The sequence below is a fragment of the Hyperoodon ampullatus genome (assembly GCF_949752795.1).
Source record: "Hyperoodon ampullatus genome assembly, chromosome: 3".
Lineage (NCBI taxonomy): Eukaryota > Metazoa > Chordata > Mammalia > Artiodactyla > Ziphiidae > Hyperoodon > Hyperoodon ampullatus.
In genome coordinates, this window is record NC_136916.1 from 131554290 (window position 1) to 131579981 (window position 25692).

Below are 25692 nucleotides of genomic sequence, written 5' to 3' on the forward strand. Positions count from 1 at the left end.
CTCCTCAGGACAGCTACAGCTTTTTCCAGGGAACATTAACAGGCATTAGGACATAGACTTTCCTGGATACTCAAATGAAAATAATGGGTTATTTAATCAGTTAATGGCAGATCTGTGAGCCAACAGTAGAGAAACCCTTAATAATAGTGGTGTAAACAAGATAGGTGCTTACTTCTCTTCACATAGATGGCAGCCAGTTCACACCTGGCATGGTGGCTCTACAGTATCAGTAAGGACCCAGATCATTCCTGCTCCTCCTGGAGTGTTGCCCAGATGTTCAAGATGGAGCTCTGTGGTCAATATGACTACCTTCTAGGCCAGTAACAGGAAGAAGGGGAGGCAAAAGTCACATCCCTTCCCTTCAGGACACTTCTGCTTATGTCTCATTAGCCAAACTTAGTCATATCACCACACCAAGCTGCAAAGGAGCCTGAGAATGCATCTTTCAGCAAAATGTCCCCAACTAAAATTCAAGGTTCTTGTGGTCTCTGTTAAAAAGAAAAAAAAAAATGTTATCACTAATGAAGAAGAGGAAAAGGGGTATTGGAAGCAAGCAGTGGTCTCTGCCACAGGTTACTATGTTATCTGGTTTAGATTCAAGGGCAGAAGAATAGCTGACCAGACTCTCTGAGCTCCCTCAGGCCCAATGAGGATTTGGAAATTCTGTGATAGTCTGTATTCTAGTGTGATAAATTCTAGTTTGGAGGAAACATGAACTTTACAGAACAGTGTCCAGTAGACCAGGGCTCCTTCCATTTTGGATCACTGGAAGAGTTAGGCTACTCTACTGGGTAAGTCAATACTCCATCTTGGCCCTGTGAAGTTTTGCAAGGCTGGTAGATGTCCATTTGATTTGGGGGCACATAATTTCCCTGTGGGGCTAAGATGATTAGGTCCCTAACCATGCTGATGAAATTGCAGTTGTTGTTAAAGCCTCCTTTTTTTGGTTTGTTTTTGCATGCAGGATCCCTCCCTTGATCTTCAAGCATTTGAAAGTAGAGTTCAGAGATCTTTGTGGCTTCAAAATTCTTTCAGTCTTCCTTCCCATTTTATTGTCTCCAAACCCTTTGAAAATAAATTTAGGGAACAGTTTACTATCCTCCAATTTATACTATAAATGTTGTTGGGCTGGCTTTTGCAGTATTCTTTATAAAATAACACTATCCATGAAGGGACCTCTCTGTTTACAGAGAGTTAAATGTCAAGAAATAAGAACCAAAGAAGATAATTTATAGACTTTTGCTTTTTTGGTAATTAAAATAAAAATTGTTTCTTGATTTTCATGGATATGTAAAAACCTATGTACTTAACTTATTATGGGTTATTTTTCTTTCTGTAGGTTTTCTATGTGTCCTCTTTCCTTTTTGAGATAGTAGCCTGATCCTACTTTATCCCTAGATAAAAATATTCCCCAAAGCTAATAGAATTCATGGTTTTTAATATAATATCTTCAGAACAAGGTATGACTGGTGGTGACTGAAGCAGTGTTTAATGTTTCTCATTTCTTGGGTCGTGCACTCTAGTTAAATTGCAGCTCTCAGACATTCCTTCACTGTTGGGTGTCAGTGACCTCAAGGGGCAAATTTACATTGACGGTCCTGAAATAGTATATGGCACCTTGACATGGAGCAAGACCTGATGAGAATGTGGGGGCAGTGGGCACTGAAAATAAATAGGATACTTTCTGAGATGAACAACAAGAATAAAGTGAGATGGTGGGTCAAGAAATAATTAGAAGAGAAATGAAATTGGGATAGGACTTGAAGGGATTGGGGGAAAAGGATGGGAGTGGTTCTGGTAGAGCCAGAGACAAAGAAACCATCTCACCATCTACATAGGTACAGAACTCCACTCTCTAAACATTTATGTTCCATTCCATATTCATAAAAGTATTAAGTCTGTTGTACTTAATTTAGAATACCACTGGTCTACTCATCGATGCAAGTAACAATTTAGACATAGCAACGCCTACCCCTTGACATTATAGATTTTTCCTGAAGAATGATGAGTAAAGTAATTGGTTGTGAATCAAGCCATATTTCAAATAGACTGTGCTGGATAAACAACACAAAAAAGCCACAAGTCCTATTGCAGTGTCTCTGCAGTATAATAGACTGAGGTGCTTACAGTTAACCAGAGAGTCAGCATTTGAGCCCATCAAGAGAACATTGTAAACATAGTGTTTTTAGTCCTTAGGGATTATGTAATTTACCATTCCTGCCTCTGCTCACCTTTCATTCCTCATCCTCTGAGGGCACTTAACACAGTATTTAACAATAGCAGTACCCAATAAATAACAACAGTAATTATGCATACTGTCACCCTTACCATTTTGAACTTATTTCATAAATTGACATAAATTTAATAATTTGCTTTCTTAATGTGGCAGCATACCTTATCTGATTTGATGAACATTCTTCTTCTTTTTTTTTTTTTTCCCCCAAAGAAGGATGGAAGGGCAGAGGTAGGGAGTTGGAAGAGCAAACCTCATCTTCTGGCCTGCCTGCCACTCAGACTCAGTGCTGGATTGGGGATGTAGATGGCTGGAGGAGCCTGGCCTGACTATAGCCATTTTGGGGGGAACCCCCAGCTATGATGAATCTGCACATTTGGCAGCTGGAAAATTCTCTGATGCATTTTTCCTCCTTGTTTTCTTTCCCAGTGTGTCTGAAAAACCCACCCAGCATTCCAATGGCCAGCAACAACACCGCCAGCATAGCTCAAGCCAGGAAACTGGTAGAACAGCTGAAGATGGAAGCCAACATCGATAGGATAAAGGTAAGGATGGCGTAACCCACACAGCTCAGCTAGCCTTGATTGTCAGGAGCATGACTTGCAGCCATGTGTCATTTGGCTACTTTTCTATGGAGAGTCATGAAACCAGTGATGGTGGAAGAGAAACTTAATGGTTAGGCAGAAGTTCATTTTTCTAATGTGTCTTTGCCTCCTCTGGATTTCTCCAGAATAAAATGGTAGTATAAATTAAAACTGGTTCTCTATGTGGATGTCAAAACAAAACTTAGGCTCATGGCTGAATTCTAGTCAAGGGATTTGGAAAACCCATAAAACGTAGAAATCTACCAGTTCATTTCTCTGACCTTGTAAAGACCCCTTTCTCACTTGGGTTTAACTTTTTCTGTCCTTATGTCGGTTCTAATTTTTAGTGTCTATCTTCATGTCTAATCCTTCTATCCACCACTGCATGTTATTTTTTTTCTTCTTTATACCTTACTGGAGTTTTTTTCTTCAGAACACAAAAACCACATGTGGTCTCCCTGAGAAGTCAAACAGCATAAAGTTTTCATGGAACTTAATACTCCACTTCTTTCTTTCTCTCACTCCCCAGATGTAATGTGACAACTTTGCCTTAAGTTGGACCTAACATATTAAGCCAGGACTTTAAATCCAAACCTTTTGTTGGCAGATTTTCAATGTAAATTAACCCACACAGATAGCTACTGCAGGGTAGTAAAGCAAATTTATGTCAACTATCAAAGCTTCACTTTCCCAGAAGACCTGAGCATTTTATGAAATGGAACTCAGCAACATATCTCATTTTACTAAAATTAGAACATTCTTTCAGATGCCTTTTTTTGAACTGGAAGATTTGTCCATACCTGACTTAGCAATCTGAACAATCCAGCCATCCTTTGGAATGTGCTTCTAAAACAAGAGTCAATAAATTATGGCTCATGAGCCAAGTCCAGCCCACTGACTGTTTTTCTCAATAAAGCTTTATTAGAACACAGCCCCACCTGTTCATTTACGTACTGTCTGTGGCTACTTTCACACTACAACAGCAGGGTAGAATAGTTGCAGCAGAGACCCTGTGGCCCACAAAGCCTAAAATTTTTACTCTCTGGCCTTTTAGAGAAAAACTTTGCTGACCACTGATGTATAGCAATGGTTCTCAGCCCAACTGTATATTCATATCACCCAGGGAATTTTATAAAAGAACCAATTCTAAGACCACACTGTAGACCAATTAAATTAGAGTCTATTAAGGTATGATTCAGGCAGCAGTATTTCTTTTAATTATCAGTTAATTTCAATATATAGTTAAGGTTGGGAACCATGGTCCTATAGGAAGGGGTTTGCTCCTTATAACTCCCATCAGGTCTGGGCTAGAGCATGAAGGGAGAGCTGGTCTTCCTCCATAAGTAAACTGAGCAAATTTCCATCTATCCTGAATCTCCTTTGTAAAATTCAAGTCCTGGTAATGGACCACAAAATGTAAACAGCTTCTTCTTTCTTGCAATAACTTTAATTCTTTATTTATGAATAAGATAAAGGGTCTTCACCATCTGTCTTGTGCTTTTTTTACCTTCCTCTTCTCCTTTTTTGCCTCTTCTTTTTTGTATTTCCTTTCTTAAAAAAAGTATAATATGGCAAGTGTGCACAATACCTGCTGAGAGAAGTGAGGTGGCCCAAAGATTGTGGCACCAAAAAGAGTCATTCGGTTCTTTTTTTTTTTTTTTTTGGTTCTGCCCATGGACCTTCTGGAAAATGCCACCTTGCTTTTTGGCATGGCCCAACGAAGAAAAAAGTGTTTGAAAAGCACTACTGTGGTTGGCATTTTCTGTTACTACTCAGCATCCCCAGGCCCACATCCTGAAGGAGGGTGTGATGGTGTTGGTGGTGATGAAAAGCTGAGAGTGTGAAGAACAGGACAGAAACAAACCTTTTTGGCCATAGGTCAGACCTTCATCACCTCTCACCTGAATTACTGATTGAAAGGTGCTCTTAGCTGATCTTTGCAATCCCATCTCAATCCCATCTCCATCCCTGCCATCGCTTACTCTCCATGTGGCCACAGACAACTTTTTACAAGAAAACCTCATTAGGTTCCTCTCTTACTGAAGATCTTTTCATGATTTGCATCACCTGGAAAATGAAATTTAAACTCTATAGCAAAGCATACAAGGTCCTTCTGGCCCCTGCCCCACTTTTCAGCTTCATCCCCTTCCTCTCACCCACATGCTATATTGAACCATTTTTAATTCCCTTGATGGCAATTTCAAATGCCTTTAACATTCACTCTCCTCCTCTCTACATTTCTGCTTTACCAACTCCAGTGACTCCTTGAAGACTCAATCATTATATCCTTTAAGACACTTTCCCAAACCTTCATCATTAGGTTGGATTTTTGCTATTTTTCGGTTATTCATTTATTCCTTTAACCAATAAATATTTTATTGAGAGTTTTCTAAATTGCCAGGCCTTGTTAGATCTCTATATCTCTATAGATATATAGAGCTAGATGAAAAAGAAGACATGATTCTTGCTCTCAAGGATCTCCTAGTCTGGTAAGAAGTTACCAAAAAAATGAACAAGACCTATTATTAACACAAATAAGATATCCAAAAAGCATAATTACCAAATACCATGAGAAAGAAGTCAACACCACACCCTGATTCCCTTTGAACACTGCTTCTGAAGACACCAAATAAATCACTATCTGTTTTAGAGGGACAAAGCATTAGCCTAATGAGCTGAACAATGAGTGACTGCCTTCCTACATGATCGTCACTTTCATATCTCTGAATTCCTCTTGAGGTCATTAGACCTGAAATTGTTGGAAATGCAGTGGCAGCCTGTATCTCAGCATTTGTTCTGCACATCAGAGCCAGGCAGGCATGCTGTGGTGAAGTGTCAGATTATTTTTAGTTTAGCTCTTGGGTAAAACTGCGACTGTGTTGACACTGTTGGCAGCTAGCTGGTTTAGGGCTTGGTTATCTGCCTTTTGGAGTCCCTCTCAGGCTTCTGAGTGGTCAGGCTTCTCCACCTACTTTTGGTATATGATCCCGTCAGCAAGAAGGGGCTTCTCTCTGAAGATCTCAGGTTTCTGATTTTCCAATTAGAGTAGTGACCTCTTCAAGCTATAAAGGTGGCAGTGGCTTTACGTCCATCTGGCAGAGCCTAGTACAGCTGAGGCAACAAGGAACAAGGAAAAGGAGGGCCTTCCCTGGTAGTCCAGTGGGTAAGACTCTGTGCTCCCAATGCAGGGGGCCCAGGGTCTATCCCTGGTTGGGGAACTAGATCCTACATGCATGCCGCAACTAAGAAGTCCGCAGCTAAAAATCCCATGTGCCACAAGTAAGACTCGGTGCAGCCAAAATAAATTAAAAAAAAAAAAAAGGAATAAGGTAAAGGGGACACAGCTGACACTGGAGCTGTCAAGGGTCCCTTAAGCAGGGGGTGGCTTTATCCCCCCTGTGGCCTCCAGAATAACCTGGAGAGGCATACCTTGAGAGGGTCTGAATAGCATATTCATTTTTAAACCTTCTTGTTTCCTATCCCATTGCATCACAGATCCTGAGAGATTTGGGCTAATGAACCCATTATCTGTTCATAAGCCTCAGGCATATATAAATGATACTCCCAGCCTCTCTGTGTTTCTTTGTTAGCATTTCATTCAAGGAGAGAAAGGAAAGAGAAACCAAAGAAAGCTGGGAAGGGCTCTGGGGAAAGGGGCAGAGAGAGGTTGTGGAAACTGTGACACTCAGATGTACAAAACAACAAGATACGCTGCTGTTGAGCAAAGGCCAGTGAAAGAAAGTTTGTCCTGAGAGCGCAAGTCGAGAGAGCATGTGTAAAAGCAAAGGACAGTAGGACTTCAGTAGAATCTATTTATTCATCACTATGTTAGGACTCTGGGTTTCTAATAATAGAAACCTAACCCAAGCTGACTTAAGCAGAAAGAAGGGATCGATTATGAAAGATACAGGGAGTCTCAGAATCTAAGAGCAGAAATATAGTTGATTAAGCAGGGGGAGTGAGAGCTAGAAGGCCGGCGGGAACTGCAAGTGCTCTGTGATATGCCTCTGTTTCTCCCTGTATATCTGCCTCTTTCTTTTCCTGGGAGGAATAGATTTCTCAGCTGCCTGTTCCATATGGCAGACACAAGGTGGCTGCCCATGGCTCTGAGGATCACATGTCATACTTTCAGCTCCATGAAGAAAGAGATAGATTCATGTCATCCCTTTTAGTCTCACTCCCATATTCCTAGAGTGGTATGTTTGTTCTACCAAGGACAAGCCATGCAGCTTCAATCAACTGACACTAGAATTGAAACACGTTACACAAACATGGCTCCTAGGAACTAACCCACCCATATGGTTGGGAAGGGGACAGATAGTTAAGGAGGGGTGAGAATCATTGTAAGCTAGAAGGATGCCCTTTAACAGAGGGTGTTGTTGACATCATGAATAATGTAAATGTAAGTGCAAAAGAAAACCAAGGCCAGGAGCCTGGTGAAATGATTGCTTCTTATCTAGTTGGATGCTCTTTAAATTGCACATAAAAATGTCAAGCTTATTTCTCATTTCTCCCAAATGGTTCCAATAGACCTTTCCAACTGGCTCTTCTCACTATCTCAAGAATATGCTATGCAGATTCCCATCTCTCTGGTTATTCTGGATCCCTCACTGAGAACACCCTTCCTCTTATTCTTTTCCTATGTCCTATAGACCTAATGTTTGTGTCCCTCCCAAAATTCATATGTTAAAATCCTAACACCCAATGTAATAGTATTTGGAGGTGGGGCCTTTGGGAAGTGATTAGGTCATGAAGGCAGAGCCCTCCGGAATGGAATTAGTGCACTTATAAAGACCCAGAGAACTTCCTTGCCCCTTCTACCATGTGAGGTTATAGCAAGAACACGGGCATCTATGAACCAGGAAGCAAGACCCTCAACAGACACTAAATCTGCTGGCACCTTGATCTTAGACTGTACATCCTCCAGAACTCTGAGAAATCAGTTTCTGTTGTTTACAACCCACCCATTTTTGGTATTTTATTACAGCAGCCCAACTAGACTAGGGCATTATCCAAATCTTACTCCTTTCTTACAGGTCAGCTTAAATCCCCACTTGTTCATGAATCTCCTTTTCCATTCTTACTAGTCAATTTACTAAATAATTTTACCTTCATCAGATAATTTTTCAAACTAGACTACACAGTCCTCAATGTGAAAGACCTTGTTGTCTACTTCTTGGTCATGAGATATGCAGGCAGTCAGAAAACATTTTTGTTAGTGGATAGCTTTAAGTTCATGGACTAAGAGTGTCATATAACAAGACATTAGGAACTATATTTTGCATGATATTTCCAATTACATTTATAGTTTGGGAAATTCCAAGCATGATGTCACTGGCCAAATAAAACTCATTGTAACAGGATAAAATTCAGTGAAATACCAAAAAGAAGGGCATAATTGATCATTTTAAAACAGGTAAATTGTTTCATGTCAAATGTATGATTATAAGTAGCCAGCATTTATAGTATACCTTCTTTTGAAAACAGTTCAACATGAAAAGAACAGACTGATTTTCATAACTGACAAATATGTGTAATTATGGAACCAAATATAAACATTTCTAATAAGTAATCCATCTTTCTGACAATTGACTCATAATACATTGGAACTGAACTTCAGGGAAAGCTGTAGTGAGAAACAAGCCAGGTAGACATCATGCTTCATTCTAGAGAGTGGACAGACATCTTAGGTTTGGGTCTTTTCAAATACTTTTCCAGCATCTGAATTGAAAGTTTTAACATCTCTTCCCTAAAATGCTTGCATTCAACTTATTAGGAACAGTAAGATTCAACCTTCCTTATAGGCCAATTGAGAGTATTTTCAGGGTTAATAAAATAGGTATAGTATGTCTAGGACTTATAGAGGAAAAGACTGTGTTCAAAGATATCCAGTCCTAATTCATTTGATTTGCTGAAAGTGGAGCAAAAAATTTAATTTGAACCCAGGCATACATTAATAATTGAGCATAAAACTTCATTTTTATGAGGGTTGATACAATTTTTAAAATTCAGTAGATATTTGTTAAGCACCAAGTATATTCTTAGCCTTGTGCATTATACCTAGGAGCTAGAGAAGCAGTACTGTTAAACCTTGATAATTCAAAATCCCTAGGAAATGTCATTTTCTGAATAGCCTAGTTTTCAGGCCAGATGAAGTTCTCCCTTCTTAAAAAATATAACTATTTTGGATGATAATTTTGAATGTCTTTTCTTTATTTATTGAGATATATCAATTAAATATCATGTACTTTTCTTGATGCTTGTTTTGAAAATTAATTCTTCTATTTCCTTTTTAAAAAAATCCTATTGATGTGTATCATCAGTTTAATATCCCTTGGAGGAACAGGGAGGGCAAGATAATTTAAAATATTCACTTTATTTTACAAATTTAAAATAGTAGATATTTATCCATACAATTATACTTTCTCTATATCACAGCCAAAGTTTGATCCTGGGTGTTTTTCACAATCATAGTGGAGAGATCCTTTAGGTTCACCTTTGGCCACCAGCAGTGATACGGGCACCTGGTGACGTGGGACATCATGGTGATATGGTGCTTTCCATTTCTGGCATTCCTAATCTTGCTGACCATTCCAACTGTTGTATTTTCAGTATAATTCCAAGGCATAGCATAGAATACAGATGTTTCTTCTGCATTTACTAAGGATCAAACTAGATTTTTAAATTTTCCCTTACTTGAATTACATATTAATGATTCAAAGAACAATAAAGACTTTAAAGTAGCCAGCAGCTTTTGACCTGAGTAAAAAGATCTTTCTAGACAAATATCAGGTCAATCTCTCCTAGTGTGAAAATCTTATGATCTCTTCCCAGAGGTGTGGCAGTTTCTTTTGCCTTCAGCTATCTTGCCAGGCTTGTGACAGGCAATGTTCGATGTTCACAATAACTTCTCATTCTAAGCCTCCATCCCAGCGTGATCTTTCAAGTCCTTTTAAGCATCGATTTAAAGTTGTCAACCCTTGATGGCTCCATTAGTGCAGGCAACTCAACTGAAGGAGTGATTGAATGACTGATACCCTTAACACACAGGCAACTTCCCACGTACATAGGCAGTGACGACCTATCAGTGCTTGTTGGCCTGGTGGCTTGCAAGCATTGTGCAACATTAATTTTAAGATGTGTTTCCATTTCAGGATGTAATGAAGATGGAGCTATAGACTTACTCACCATTTAAATTCTTGGGTCTGGTTTTTATCCTTACTGGCAACTGCTTCTTCTTAAAGCTGTCAGGGCATTTGCCTAGAATGGGTTCCTATTTTTTCAGAGCCTAAAATCACAATCTGGTGGCTTTTATTGGGACTGTCTAGAGTCCCCCTCCCCTTACTCCCTGGTTCTCAGCCCCAGTCTAGTTTGGTGAGGTTGCTGGGTAACTGGGTTTCAGCAGTTGTCAATCCAGGGAGATCCTTGCTCTTATCAAAAGTAAATTCCTTCACTGCACATCAGATCTCATCTCCCTCATCAGGAACGTGCTCCAGCAGTTCACTGCCCGTTCTGAATCACCAGTTTTGGTTCTCTATTTCATCCTTTCCAACAACTATTCAAACATAGTGTTACTTCTCCATCTTAAATAAAACTTAAATTTCTTCTCTTGAACCCCCCATTTCCTCCTCCAGCAACTGCCTCATTTGTTTGCTCTGCTTTGCAACATAACTTCTTGAGAAAGTTGTCCATATTCACTGTGTCTAATATCTCTTTTCCCTTTCTTTAGAAAAAATACTTTTACTCCAGAAATAACCTCAAAGGTACAGAAGAGTTTCAAATACAAGGCAAAGAATTTTGTTTTTCCCTGAACCATTTGAGAAAAGTTGTCAACAGGTGCCCTATCACCTCTGGATACTTTAATATTTCCTACAAGTAAAAACATTCTTCTACATAATCATAATATAATCATCATGCATAATTAACATTGATACATCACTACCTTCTACTCCTCAGACCCCATTTAAGTATTGCAAATCATCCCAATAATGTCCCTTTGAGCAAAAGAACCCAGTTCAGAATCATGGGTTGCATTTAGCTGTCCTGTCAGGCACAGTTCCGTAGACTTCCTTGACTCTTATGACCTTGACATTTTTTAAGATTATAGGCCATTATTTTATAGAATGTCACTCAATTTAGGTTTGTCTGCTGTTTCTTTATGATTTAATTAAAGTAACAAAACATTAATAGCAGAGAGCTGATGGGGTGTCCATCTCACTGCATTCTATCAGTGGCACATGGTTTCAAACTATCACTGGTGATATTAACCTTAATTATTTGATTAAGGTGGTGTCTTTCAGGTTTCTCCATGTAAAGGTATTCTTTGTTCCTTTGTAATTAAGAAATATTTGGAATTTGAGGGAAGGATCTTGAGGCTATATAACTATCCCATTCCTCATCAAACATTCTATTTTTTAAAATTTATTATGCACTTGTGGTTTCCTCTTTTATTGAATGATTTATAATCTGATACTGTCATCATTAATTTTTTAATGTTTAAATTGGCACAGGCTAAATCATTGGCTACTGTGTCCTTTGAAATGTCTCCCTCATTCTTTGAGTACTTCCTTAGTGTTCGGCACAAAAAGATTCTCTAGGGTCCTCTTGTTATTTCCCTGGCCCAGCCCTGGAACCATTATTTTCTCCAAGAGCATTAGTTCCCTTGAGAATGGTATTTAGAAATCTAGATCTCGATGCTAAGTGTGCTCATTACTGAAGAGTTGCTGCTCCTGGGTCCTCTCAGTGGACAGAGCTAGAGAATTCACACACGCATGCACACAAGGGCATGTGTGCACGCACACACACACTTTTACATCTATATTTCTTTATCTGTACATATGTGTATATGTAACCATGAGTTCACACCAACACCACCGGGTCCTATCCTACACCACAGGGTTCATTCCAGCTTTCTACTTTCCATATTTGTAACTCCCCTCACTGTTGGTAAGAAACCTGGCTCTTCTTATCCTTATTTGATCAACTCCCATGTATGGAACCAAGCTCCCACTCCATAACCTCTCTGCCTGATGCAGATACCTTCACATCCCGCTTGGGCTGCCATAAGCCTCACCAGGCTGCCCCCTGCACAGATGCTCTCCTCACATTGCTCCAGCTCTGACATCCCACCACAGGCCCCTGACCTACTGTGGAAGCTATAATACCTTGCTTGGTCCTACCCTAAGCCTTTAAGATTGAATTGTTCATAAAGAAGAAGGAGGAGGAGGCCCCATTTGCTCTACACCCATTTCACTCCACCATTCCACTGAAGCTTGTCTCATCAAGGTCACCAATGACTTCAAATTACTAAATCTAGTAGTCAATTCTCAGTTTTCATCTTACTTGACCTATTGACATGGTTGATGATTCCTTATGTCTTGAAGCACTTTCTTCATTTGGCTCTCAGTACTCCCCACTGTCACAAGCTACTCCTTTTAAATTTCCTTTGCTGTTCCTCTCAGGCTCCCCAACTTCTTACATTGAAGTTGTTCCAGGGTTCAACCCTTGTTCCTCTCTTTTCTATCTAAATGTACTCCTTTGGTGATCTTACTCATTCCCAAGGCTTTATGAACCATCTATATGGCCTCAAGTCCCAAATTTATGTCTCTAATCTAAATCTTGCTTCTAACTCCAGCATTGTATATCTCATTAACAAATGTTTCAATGTCAACCTTTCTAAAACTGAATTCCCAGTCTTCCTCCCCAAATCTTCTCTCCCTGCAGCTGAAATGATGGCAACTCCATCTTTCCATTAGATCAGTCCAAAAACTTAGAGTTATCCTTAGTTCTTATTTTTTATTCACACACTATCTCTAATCCATCATAAAATCCTGTGATTCTAGATTGAAATGCTGTTTATCCAGAATTATACTTCTCATCACCACCTCTGCTGCTATTTCCCTGTTCTGAACCACTGTCACCTCTCACTTAGATTACAGCAGTAGTCTCCAGGAACCTCCACTTCTACCCTTACTCCCATAGAGTCCTATTCTCAACACAGCATCCAGAATGCTTCTTTAAAATACATCAGTGGCTCCCCATTTCTCTTACCATAAACTTTATTGTATAAGTTTTTACTCAAAGATTGATTACCTTCTCAATTAAGCCTAACTATTGCAACCTGTCTTCCATGCCCCCCACCCATATATACACTCTTAATCCCTTTTACCCTTCTCTACTTTTCATTTTCTTATAAAACTTACTACCATCTCACATTCTCTATAGCTATTTATTATGTTTCATTTTCTTCTCTCCATCCTCCTACTCAAATACTATATAAGCAATTTGATTATGCTGTGCATTGGTGTAGTTTGATTCATATTTTTTCATTTGGATTTTGTTGAGTTACTTAAACCTGTGGGTTTGTAGTTTTTATCAAATTCGGAAATTTTCAGTTATTATGTCTTCAAATATTTTTTCTTTCCTCTCTTCCACACACCATCTTTCTCTTCTCCTCAGAGACTCCAATTATATGTATATTAGGCCACTTGAAGTTGTCTCCTAGCTCAGTGTGTTCTGGGATTTTTTTTGCAGGGAGTTGTTTTCTGTATTTGGGGGTTTTTTTTGTTGTTTTTTTCAGTCTGTTTTCTCTCTGTGCTTCACTTTGGAGAGTTCCCATTATTGTCTTCAAGTTCACTAATCTTTTCTTCTGCAATGTCTAATCAGGTGCTAATTCCATTCAGTGTGTTTTGTATCTCTAGAAATTTGATTTGGGTCTTTTTAATATCTTCCATGTCTCTTTTATTCCTGTTTTGCTTTCCTTTATTTTCTTGATTATATAGAAAATATTTACAATAGCTGTTTTAACAGCATCCTTATCTATTAATTTTATCATCTATGTCAGTTCTGGGTCTTTTTCTCCTCATTATGAGATTAATCAATTTGGATTAATTTTTCTCCTCATTATGGGATAGATTTATTCCCCCTACTTACTTGTATGTCTGGATTTTTTTTTTTTTTGGATTCCAGACATTGTGAATTTTATTTTGTGGCATAATGAAATTTCTTGTTTCTTTAAATATTTGGGGGGTTTGTTCTGAGGTCCAATTAAGTTACTTGGAAACATTTTGATCTATTCAAGGCTTACTTTTAAACTTTGATAGGTGGGTCCACAATAGCCTTTAACCAAGGCCTACTTGGCACCACTACTGAACACACCCTTTTTAAGACTCTGCTTAATCCCCTATGTGTTAAGAGATCTATGTACTCTAGCCAGTAGAAACACAAACTATTCCAGCCCTGTGTGATCACCAGGGATTGTTTTACTTGATCCTTTCTGAAATTCTTTGCACAGCCTCAAGCAGTTTTCTCCCACATATGTGCTGATCAGTAATTAGCTAAAGACTCAAAAGGAATCCTCTGGAGGCCTCCAGATTGCTCTCTCATGCTCTCTCACTCTCTCTCTCACTCTCTCTCTCTCTCTTTGTTGTATATGTGTGTAGCTCTTTCTTCTCTGTCACTCTCTCCTCAACTCAAGGAGGTTCATGAAATCTGTTTGGGTAGCCCCTCCCTGTGCTGTGGCCTAGAAACCATTTTCAAGCAGTACTGCTGAAACATTCTTGGGGCTTTTCTTGCCTCCCTTCTCTCAGGGATCACTGTCCTCTGCTGCCTGTTCTCTACTACTTAAAAAACATTTGTTCACTTTTTTTTTTTTTTTTTCAGTTTTTAAGTTAAAGCAGGAGGGTTTAATTGTTTGCTGTTCCTCCATCATCATCAGAATTGGAAGTCTAGAATACTGCATAAGTTCCACAAGGACAGGAAGCTTTGTTTATTTTGCTCCCTGATTATGCCAATCCCCCAGAACTGTGACTGGCAATTAGGTACTCAGTAAATATTAGGTGAATGGAGTATTTGTTGATTAAGATTGTATTTGAGAACTTCTTCAGCAATTATTTGAGTGTTTCCTATGTGCCGGCACTGATAACACAGTCGTGAATAAAATAGATATGATTGCTGCCTTCATAGAGCAGAATGCCAAAAGGGAAACATCAAACATCAAATAAACAAACAATGGTTGTAATTATAAATTGTAATAAATGTTTTTCTGTGAAGGAAAAGGATGGGTTGCTCTGAAAGAGGCTAATGAGGAAAGTCATTATTGGATGAGGTAGTCAATAAAGACTCTGCAAAGAATGGTATTTCACCCCTGAAGGAAGAGAAGGAGCCAGCCTGGTGAGGAGATGGGGAGAAGACCGTTCCAGGGAATTGTATATGTGAAGCTCTGAGGCAGAAAAGAACTTGGAGCTTTCACGAACTTAGAGAGAGGAGACCTGTGTGGGAGGAAAAAATGCTACAAAATGAAATTGGAGAGATGACAGGCCCAAAGTAAGCAGGACCCACAGGCTGTTTTTATGATGTCTTGGCTTCCCACAAAGTACAATGGGAAGCTCTTGAAAGTTTTAATTAGGGGAGTGATATGAGTCAATTTATATTTTAAAAATATATTTCTAGCTGTAGTATGGAGAGTACTACTCCTGGCACAATTGTAAAAGTAGAGAAGTTATTTACAATTGAGATTCTTAAAATCTTTTGTGCCCCTAGACCTGTTTGGCTGTCTGTCGAAGCATATGGTCTCCTTCTCAGAATAATGTTTTTAAATTACAAAGGAAACCAATTATGTTAAAGTATAGTTTATCAGAAAACATTTGTGGTACAGCTAAATATATATACTTCTTTATTAGCTGATTATATAGGATGTAATAGTGGGTCTATACTTATAAAGCAAAAGAACGTAAATAAATGTTGAGATATCTGCAGTAACTGTAATGTGATGGAAAATATCTGATTTTTATTGGTGACTAAGTCACAGAAACTGTTAATGCTAATTGTGTTGTCTACATCTATAATGGAAAGAAATGTTAGATTTCCATTTCAGATTAGTGAAAATAAAGATGTAATTTTTTTAAATCATTGAACTTAACAGAGCACACCCTGCATTCTATTCATGGATCCTGTCTTAGTCCATTTGAGCTACTATAACAGAATGCCATACACTAGGTGGCTTATGAACAACAGATATTTATTCCTCACAGTTCTGAGACTATAAGTCCAAGATCAAGGTGTCAGTAGATATGGTGTCTAGTAAGGGCCTGCTTCCTGATTTGTAGAAGGCTACCTTCTCTCTGTGACCTCACATGGTTAAAGGGGCAAGGGACCTCTCCGGGGTCTCTTTTATAAGAGTACTAATTCCATTCATGAGGGCTCTACTCTTATGACCTAGTCACCCCACAAAGGCCCCAACTTCAAACACCATCACACTGGGGATTAGATTTCAACATATGAATTGGGGGTGGGGGGGGGACACAAACATTCAGTCTATAAAATATCCCTTGGAATTTTTTATTTAAGAGGTTATTTCAGTAACTGTGGGAAAAGAAGGTGGAGGCTTGGACCAGGGTAGTTGCAAGAGAGGTGACAATAAGGGGACAAGTTTGAGATATTTTTCTGGGAGCATCCCTATACAGTCAGCATGTACTCAATGGCTTTGGTAGGAGAGCTGGATTTGACGTGAACACAAGTCATGTCTTTCCTCAGGGTGTGCTGGCAGCTATCACCTTGGTAGGAGGTGGGGCTGGAGGTGGAGAGGCTAGGGCCAGAGCCAGGTGTGAGCCAGGGCTTCCTGTCTGCTCGGTGGCTGTTACTGCCCTAATTGGGATTCGGGCAGGTCCCAAGTTGCTGGAGCAGAAGCTCTGAGGGTCAGGTTTGAGCTGGCTCTGTTCCCTTTAAGTGTGAACTCTCCCCTCTCCCAGCACCAGCACCCTTGGGAGCAGTGCTGGAGCAAGAGGGGCCCACTTGGGCTCTCAGCGTCTGACAGGGTACAAGCTGCAGTGGTCCAGCCACAGAGTTCCAGGCTGCTTCTGATGCACTGCCTGTGTGAGTGCCAGTAATGGCTGCCCCCACCCTGCTCACACAGTGCTTCAGGTCTGAGCCACCTCTGTGTCTCTTAGCTGAGTTCTTTCTGTCATGGCAGCGTTCACTCCAGTGTGGAGCTACGACATGATGTAAACAGGGCTGGAGTATTCACTCCTCAACCTGGAGAGCACCAGGCAGTCATGGGAAACCAGTCAGCCACCCATGCAGTTTCAGTCAGCCCTCTCCACTCTGCCTCAGGAGAAATCAAGCACGTATGTGCATTCCTCACAAGTAGACAGAGTCTGGGCTTCCCACAGCCCTTGTGTTAGTCCCGCCAGCCCTCCAATCAGCCAAGGGAGCTTGTCTTCCCTGTGCCAGACCCCAGGACTGGAGCCTACAATATGTAGCTCGAACCATTCACTCCCCAGGGAGGATCTCTACCCCTATAATCTCCCTTTTCTTCTGAGTCCCCTCCCTGGGCCACAGGTCCTGACCTGATTTCTTCTCTTCCCTTCCAACCCAATTCTGTGTAGATCTTTCTTTCAGCCTTGGTTGTTCAGGAGTTTTCTGCCGGTTTCCGGTTAGTTTTCAGTGAGAATTGTTCCACATTTAGGTGTTTTTTTGTTGTATTTGTGGGGGTAGCTAAGTTCCAGGTTCTCCTACTCTGCCATCTTGATCACCTCCCAAATTTGAGATATTTTTGTAGGAAGAATCAACAGGATGGAAAAGGGAGAGATTACCTAAAGTTACTGGTGAAGTCTTCATGGAAGAACTAGGCCTAGGAATGTGAAACGTAAAAGAATCTGTATGCACATTGTTAGCAAGGATAGTTAGAAAGCAAGAAGATTTGCCAGGCAGACTGTTGCTGTGACTCACTGAAAAGTAAGGAACAAGGATGAAGCTATGGGTTCGAAAGAAAGAGCATTCATAAAGATTAAGTCAAGAACACTGAGACTCATGACTCAGGTACTCACGAGCTGTGAGAACTAGGGCAAATGTTTACCTAATGAAGCCCCAGCTTCACATATTAAAAATGAGGATAATAATAATAGCTTGTGACCCATAATGTTGTTGTAAGGATTAAATAAAATACTGTATGTAAAGTGGTTAGCACAGTTCTGACATGTAGCAAGGGCAGACAAATATTAGCAATTGTTCTAATTACTGCTAGGATTCTGACATTGTATTGGACCATCACCCACAGGAGATTGCAATCTAGTTGAGGAAACATGATAAAACACATATTTTTAGAAGGAAATTGTTCAGAGTCAAGTGTTCAAATACAAGATATGAGCAACTCTAAGCTATTAAATTTTGCCCAGTATAGTACTTCCTGTACCATAAAAAGATTTTGACAGTTCCTGCCACATATTTGTATGTGAGCATTGCAGATGAGTAGGGATACTGTTGGATCTCTTGTTAACAAGTAAGTTTTACATATTACTATTGTCCAGGCTCTGCTGCTTGCAGCTAAGCTCCCATTTGGCATAATAATGACTACAGCTCAAACAATTAAAAAAGCAAAACCAAAAAGAGATCATTAAGATTCTGAAAGTCTGTTCTTTGCTTTCATTTACAGGAGCTAAGACAAGAACAGGCTGTTTCCTTTTGTTCTGTCATAATAGCATTTCATAAAGATGCACAAAGAATTTCAATCAACCTTTGGAACTACCCCTGCATTTGAGTAGTTTGTATGTAGATGGCTGTGGCTTAATGGCAAAACATTAACGTTCAAGTTCTTCTGCTGTGTACTTTGCTATATGACATTGAACGACTCATGCAATGTACTGAGCCTAAATTTTTCATCTATAAAAGGAGGATAATAGTTCCTACCTCAGGATTATTTTGTAGATCAATAGAGAAAACTTAATGTCTGGAACAAAATAGAAACACAATAAAAATATTTTTATAAGCAATGTAATACCTATTAAAGAGTGAGAATTTAAGTCAAAACTTGTAACAAGAGACAAAGAAAGTCATTATATAATGATAACTAGGTTAATTTATTAAAAGGATACAGTAATCATAAATATATACACATCCAAAATCAGAGTACCTATTTAGCAAATATTAACCATTAGTACCATTAAGCAAATATTAACAGACCTAAAGGGAGAAATAGACAATACAGTCATAGCTGGGAACTTTAATACCTCACTTTCAACAATGGATAGATCATCCAGACAGAAAATCAATAAGGAAATGTTGAACTTGAACTATACTTTAGACCAAGTTAACCTAACAAACATATACAGAACGTCACATCCAACAGCCACAGAATATACGTTCTTCTTAAGTGCACACGGAACATTCTCTAGGATAGGTCAAATAATAGGTCATAAAACAAGTCTTGGCAAATTTAAGAAGCTTGAAATCATACCAAGAATCTTTTCCAATCACAACTGTTTGAAACTAGAAATCAATAACAGGAGTAAAACTGAGAAGTTCACCAATATGCAGAAATTAAACAACACACTTGTGAATAACCAGCAATGGATCAAAGAAGAAATACAAAAAAAAAATTTTTTAAATCTTGAAACAAACAAAAAGAGGAAACAAAACATACCAAAATATATGGGATGCAGCAAAAGCAGTTCTAAGAGGGAAGTTTATAGTGATTAACACCTACATTAAGAAAAAACTAAAAATGATTTCAAATAAACAACCTAACTGTATACTTCAAGGAACAAGAAAAAAATAGCTTAAGCACAAAATTACCAGAAGGAAGCAAACACAAAGAGCAGAAATAAATGAAATAGAGACCAGAAAAACAACAGAAAAAATCAGCAAACATAAGGGCTGTGTTTTTAGAAAAGATGGAACAAAATTGAAAAACCTTTAGCTAGACTAAGAAAAAAAGAAAAGACTCAAATAAGTAAAACTGGAAATGAAAGAAGAGACATTACAACTGATATCACAGAAATACAAAAGATCCTGAGACTACTTATGAACAATCATATGCAACAAATTGGATAACCTAAAAGACATGGATAAGTTTTTAGAAATACAAAACCCACCAAGACTGAATCATTAAGAAATAGAAAATCTGGGAATTTCCCTGGTGGCACAGTGGTTAAGAATCTGCCTGCTAATGCAGGAGACATGGGTTCAAGCCCTGATCCAGGAAGATCCCACCTGCCACGGAACAACTAATCCTGTGCGCCACAACTGCTGAGCCTGCGCTCTAGAGCCCATGAGCCACAACTATTGAAGCCCGCGTGCCTAGGGCCCATGCTCTGCAACAAAGAGAAGCCACCACAGTGAGAAGTCCGTGCACCACAATGAAGAGTAGCTCCTACTCTCCGCAACTTGAGGAAGCCCACACACAGCAATGAAGACCCAACGCAGCCAAAATTAAAAAATAAATAACTAAAATTATTTTTTTAAAAAAGAAAGAAATAGAAAATCTGAACAGACTAATTACTAGTAAGGAGATTGAATCAGTAATCAAAAATTTCCCAATAAAGAAAATCTCAGGACCAGATGGCTTTCCTGGTGAATTCTACCAAACATTTAAAAAATTAATGCCAGTTCTTCTCAAATTCTTCCAAAAAATTGAAGAGTAGGGAATACTTCCAAACTATTTTACAGGCCAGCATTACCCTGATACCAAAGCCAGATAAGGACATTACAAGAAAAGAAAACTGTAAACCAATATCCCTGATGAATATGAATGCCAAAATTCTCAACAAAATATTAGCAAACCGAATTCAACAGCACATTAAAAGGATCATATACCACAAACGAGTGGGATTTATTCCTGTGATACAAGGATAGTGCAATGTATGCATGTCAATAAATGTGATACATCACATTAATAGAATGAAAGATAAAAATCATATGATCATCTCATTTAGATGCAGAAAGAAAATTTAGCAAAATACAACACCCTTTCTTGATAAAAACTCTCAACAAATTGGGTATAGAAGGAATGTACCTCAACATAATAAAATCCATATATATATCAAGCCCACAGCTGACATCATACTCAATGGTAAAAGATTAAAACCTTTTCCTGTAAGATCAGAAATAGGACAAGGTTACCCACTCTCATGACTCTATTTAACATAGTACTGGAAGTCCTAGCCAGAACAGTCAGGGAAGAAAAAATAAAAGATATTTAAATAGAAACAAAAAAAGTATAATTGTCTCTGTAGATGATGATCTTATATAGAGAAAACCCTAAAAATTTCACCAAAAAATAAAACAAAAAAAACTGTTAGAGCTAATCAATGAACTCAGTAAAGTAGCCAGATAAAAAATCAACATACAAAAATCAATTGTGTTTCTGTACACTAACAATGAAATAACTGAAAAAGAAATAAAGAAAATCCCATTCACAATAGCTTCAAAAATAAAATACTTAGGAATAAATTTACTCAAGGAGTTGAAAGATCTGTACACTAAAAATTATGACTCTGATGAAAGAAATTAAGACATAAATAAATGGAAAGATATCCTGTGTTCATGGATCAGAATAATTAATTTTTAAAAATTTTTTAATTTAATTTTATTTATTTTTTTATACAGCAGGTTCTTATTAGTCATCAGTTTTATACACATCAGTGTATACATGTCAATCCCAATTGCCCAGTTCATCACACCACCACCACCACCACCCGTGGCTTTACCCCCTTGGTGTCCATACGTTTCTTCTCTACATCTGTAAAATGTCCATACTACCCAAAGCCATCTATAGATTCAATGCAATCTCTATCAAAATTCCAATGGATGTTTTCACAGAAATTAAAAAATAAATCATAAAATTCATATGGAACCACAAAAGACTCCAAATAACCAAAGCAATTCTGAGAAAGAGGAACAAAGCTGGAGGCATTACACTCCCTGATTTCAAACTATATTACAAAGCTATAGTAATAAAAAAGAGTATGGCATAAAAAATAGACAAATGAAACAATGAAACAGAATCAAGAACCCAGAAATAAACCCTAGCATATACCATCAACTAATATTTGACAAAGGAACCAGAGTGCTTGATGGGAAAATGATAGTCTCTTCAATAAGTGGTGTTGGGAAAAATGGATAATCACAGGCAGCAAAGTGAAACTGGACCCCTGCCTTATCCTACTCACAAAAGTTAACTCAAAATGGATCAAAGACTTCAATATAAGATCTAAAACTGTAAAACTCCTAGAAGAAAACATACAGGGTAAGCTCCTTGACATTGATCTTGGCAATGAGTTCTTGGATATGACACCAAAAGTACATGCAAGAAAAACAAAAATAAATAAGTGCAACTACATGAAACTAAAATGCTTCCACACATTAAAAGAAAGAGTCAACAAAATGAAAAAGAAAACTATGGAATGGGAGAAAAATGTCAAACCTTGTATCTGATAAAGGGTTAATGTAAAGAATTCATACAACTTAATAGCAAACAAACAATCTGATTTAAAAATGGGCAGAGGAACTGAATAGACTTTATTCCAAAGAAGATATAAATGTCCAACGAGTGTGTGAAATGATGTTCAATACCACTAATCAGGGAAACGCAAATTAAAACCACAATGAGATATCACTTTACACTTGTTAGAATGGCTATTACCAAAAAAGACGAGCAATAAAAAGTGTTGGCAAGGATGTGGAGAAAAGGGAACCCTTGTGTACTATTGATGGGAACATAAATTGGTACAGCCACTATGGAAAACAGTACAGAGGTTCCTCAAAAAATTAAAAATAGAACTATCATAGGATCTAGCAATCCTACTTCTGATATATATATATATGGCCAATCAAGATCTCAAAGAGCTATCTGCACTTGCATATTCATGGCAGCCCTATTCACAATAGCCAAGACATGGAAACAACCTAAATCCATCTGCGGATGAATGAAGAAAGAAGATGTATTATGTATTATATATTTACAGTGGAGTATTATTCAGCCATGAGAAAGAAGGATATTCTGCCATTTGGGTGGACTCGGAGGGCATTATGTTAGTGAGACATGTCAGACAGAGAAAGATGAATACCGTCACTTATATGTAGAATTTAAAAAACCTGAACTCAGAGAAACAGAGTAGAATGGTGGTTGTCAGGGGCTGGGGGTGGTGAGGGATATGGGGAGATGTCAGTCAAAGGATACAAACTTCCAGTTATAAGAAGAATAACTTCTGGGGAGCTAATGTACAATGTGGTGACTGTAGTTAACAATACTGAATTACATACTTGAAGTTGCTAAGAAAGTAACTCTTAAATGTTCTCACCACAATTAAAGAAAAAGGTAATTATGTGAGGTGTTGGGGTGTTAACTAAGCATACTGTGGCAATCATTTCACAATATAGAAGTGTATCGAATGATTACACTGTATACCTTAAACTCACACAACATTATATGTGAATTATATCTCAGTGGAGCTGGAATAAAGATAAATAAAAAATGATTTACAATTTAAAAATAGTGAGACTGACTTTTACACAAATATGCTATACTGGGTTGAAGAGCATCCCCTAAAATTGATGCCCACCTAGAACCTTAGAATGTGATTTTATTTGGAAGTAGGGTGTTTGTAGATGTAATCAAGTTAAGTTGAGGTCATACTGGATTAGGGTGAGCCTAAACTGATGACTGGTGTGTAGGATATTTGGACATAGGCAAAGAGGAGAATGCCATGCAAGGACAGAGACCCACAAGAGAGAATACCATGTGAAGGTGGAGGCAGAAAGTGGAATGATGCATCTACAAGCCATGGTACACCAAGTGCCAGCAACCACCAGACACTGATTGAGAAGCATGGAACAGATGCTTCTCCATCAGAGCCTCCAGTAGGGACCAACCCTGCTGACACTTTTACCTCAACCTTCTAGCCTCTAGCACTGACTGAGGGAATAAATTACTGTTATTTTAAGCCACCTAGATTGGGTTTTGTTTAGCCAGAAAGAGGAAACTAACACACATATCAGTACCTATACCTCTTTATATCAGTCAGCATAGACTCGGTTTTGTTGCAGTAACAAAAGGCTCTCTCCTCCGATTCTTAGAGGCTACAATAGCAAAGATATACTTTTCATTCTTCTTCTCACCCACATGTCATCACAGATAGCTGCCACTCCACACCATGTTACCTTCAAGCAACCTCTACCTGGAATATTGCCTCTATCTGGTATGAGAAAAACGGAAGATAGAGTCCAAACATTCAAAGATTTATGGGATCAGAAGATGAAATTGATTCTCATTTCCAACCTGTACACTATAACATTGAAAAGCCTTTAAGTGACAAAGTTCTAATCAACTCAATCCTGGGACAAGGAACAAATCAAGAGTATGGCCACCATGTTTTACTAAAACCTCTGAATCAATTAAGGTGGTTTACAGTAAATTATTTCAGTTAGACAAAATGGCAGAGGCAAACTATGCATTGGTTCTTGAAGCTTCTGCCCCAAAGTGACTCACATCACTACTACTCATGTCTCATTGGCCAGAGCAAGTCTGATGCCATTGTATGGGTATGTATAACCCACATATAGGAGGGGCAGTGAATCTTTTCAGAAATACTACAATCTCTCCACTCTTACAGAGGATTATCCTTTCAGTAGTCACTTTGAGAGGCTATTTTAGTAGTACAGTGGTGTGGAAAATGTTTGGAGTGATTTCCAGAGCAAACGTATGAGGTCACATAAGAAATTGACTCTTGACTTTATGATTTTTGACACCCAGTGGCATTCCCCAGATGGATCATCATCCACCTAGTCCCCAGATGTGGTTACAAATAACTTTTAGTTTACTCCCCCAAATTAAATCCCCTCTCAAGTAGTGAAAATTTGCCACTGTCAAAGCTGATCAAAGGAAGGTACTCCAGAAGACTACCAACAAGGAGCTACAGAAGTGTTGTGAGAAGTGTTATGAAACAACAGCATCACTGAGATCACTGACCAGCCTCCCAGTGGGACTCCCTAAAGGGTGCAATGCTTGATTGAAGGAATATATATAATGTGTAATAAATTATAACATACTAATATCTTATCATACATAATATATATAAAATATAAAAATGCATAACATATAAGGTTATGTGTGTATGTATAAGTATATAATATCTCTGATGTGTTTGTTAAAAAAGGAAATCAACATGGCTTTAGGCATCCCTAGCACAATTTCTGAAGCAGAGAGACACAACTACAGAATGATAATGATGGCCAGCCTATGTGGAAATCTTCCTATGTTCCAGGCACTAAATGATTTATGTGAATTACCTCACTTAATCCTTGCAGCCAGGGCTGGGACTAGGACAAGGGAAGCAACCTACCTGGGGCACAGAATTTGAGGAGACACCCACTCTCAGGGCTGGACAAATACAAGGTTGATATTTGCATGACCCTGAACGCCTCCTTCAGTGTTGTACCCTCAGAGCCTCACCTCACCCTAATCCCGGACCTGCTTGTAACAATCCTGTAAGGTCAAGATCATCAGCTCCTTTCTTCGCAGATGAGGAAACAGAGGTTTATGGGTCACGAGTATCTTGCTTCACTTGAACCCAGGCAGTTTGGACACCCAGGCCTGAGCCTTGACTCGTTGCGCCTGCATCAATGCCTTCGTCGACGCCCCATCTCAAGTTTTGGTTGTTTTTGTCGTCTTTTCCAGGTGTCCAAGGCAGCTGCAGACTTGATGGCCTACTGTGAAGCGCATGCCAAGGAAGATCCCCTCCTGACGCCTGTTCCGGCTTCAGAGAACCCATTTAGGGAGAAGAAGTTTTTCTGTGCTATCCTTTAAGTCTTCAAGAGGAACCTGAGGAGCCTCGGGGCTCCAGGGACACTGATGTAGAGTTTTTAGCAAAGTGGGCACCTTTCTAGTCCACAGCATTTAAAGAGGGGGAGGAGAACCATCCTGGAGACTCCAGGCTATGCATGTTTAAAGAACTGGTCCCCTTTATGAGAATGAGAGCTGATCCACACCCCGAGTTAAGAGATCTGATGTCCGCAGAATTGCCTGGAGGAGGGGAGTATGTAAAGATAAAATCGGTGTCATTTCTTTCCTGCTATCCCTCCCAAACCTTATGTTTCTGCTTC

At 38.9% G+C, this 25692-nt stretch overlaps 1 protein-coding gene across 1 annotated transcript; it reads left to right on the forward strand.

Annotated features, from left to right (window-relative positions):
* Positions 1 to 2691: 2691 nt before the first annotated feature.
* On the forward strand, positions 2692 to 25396 carry GNG2 (G protein subunit gamma 2; the record flags this gene model as incomplete). The annotated part of the gene is made up of 2 exons (XM_079699562.1): positions 2692 to 2778; positions 25268 to 25396. 2 exons carry the CDS (start codon positions 2692 to 2694, stop codon positions 25394 to 25396), a joined length of 216 nt encoding a protein of 71 aa, XP_079555688.1.
* Between the last annotated feature and the right edge of the window lie 296 nt (positions 25397 to 25692).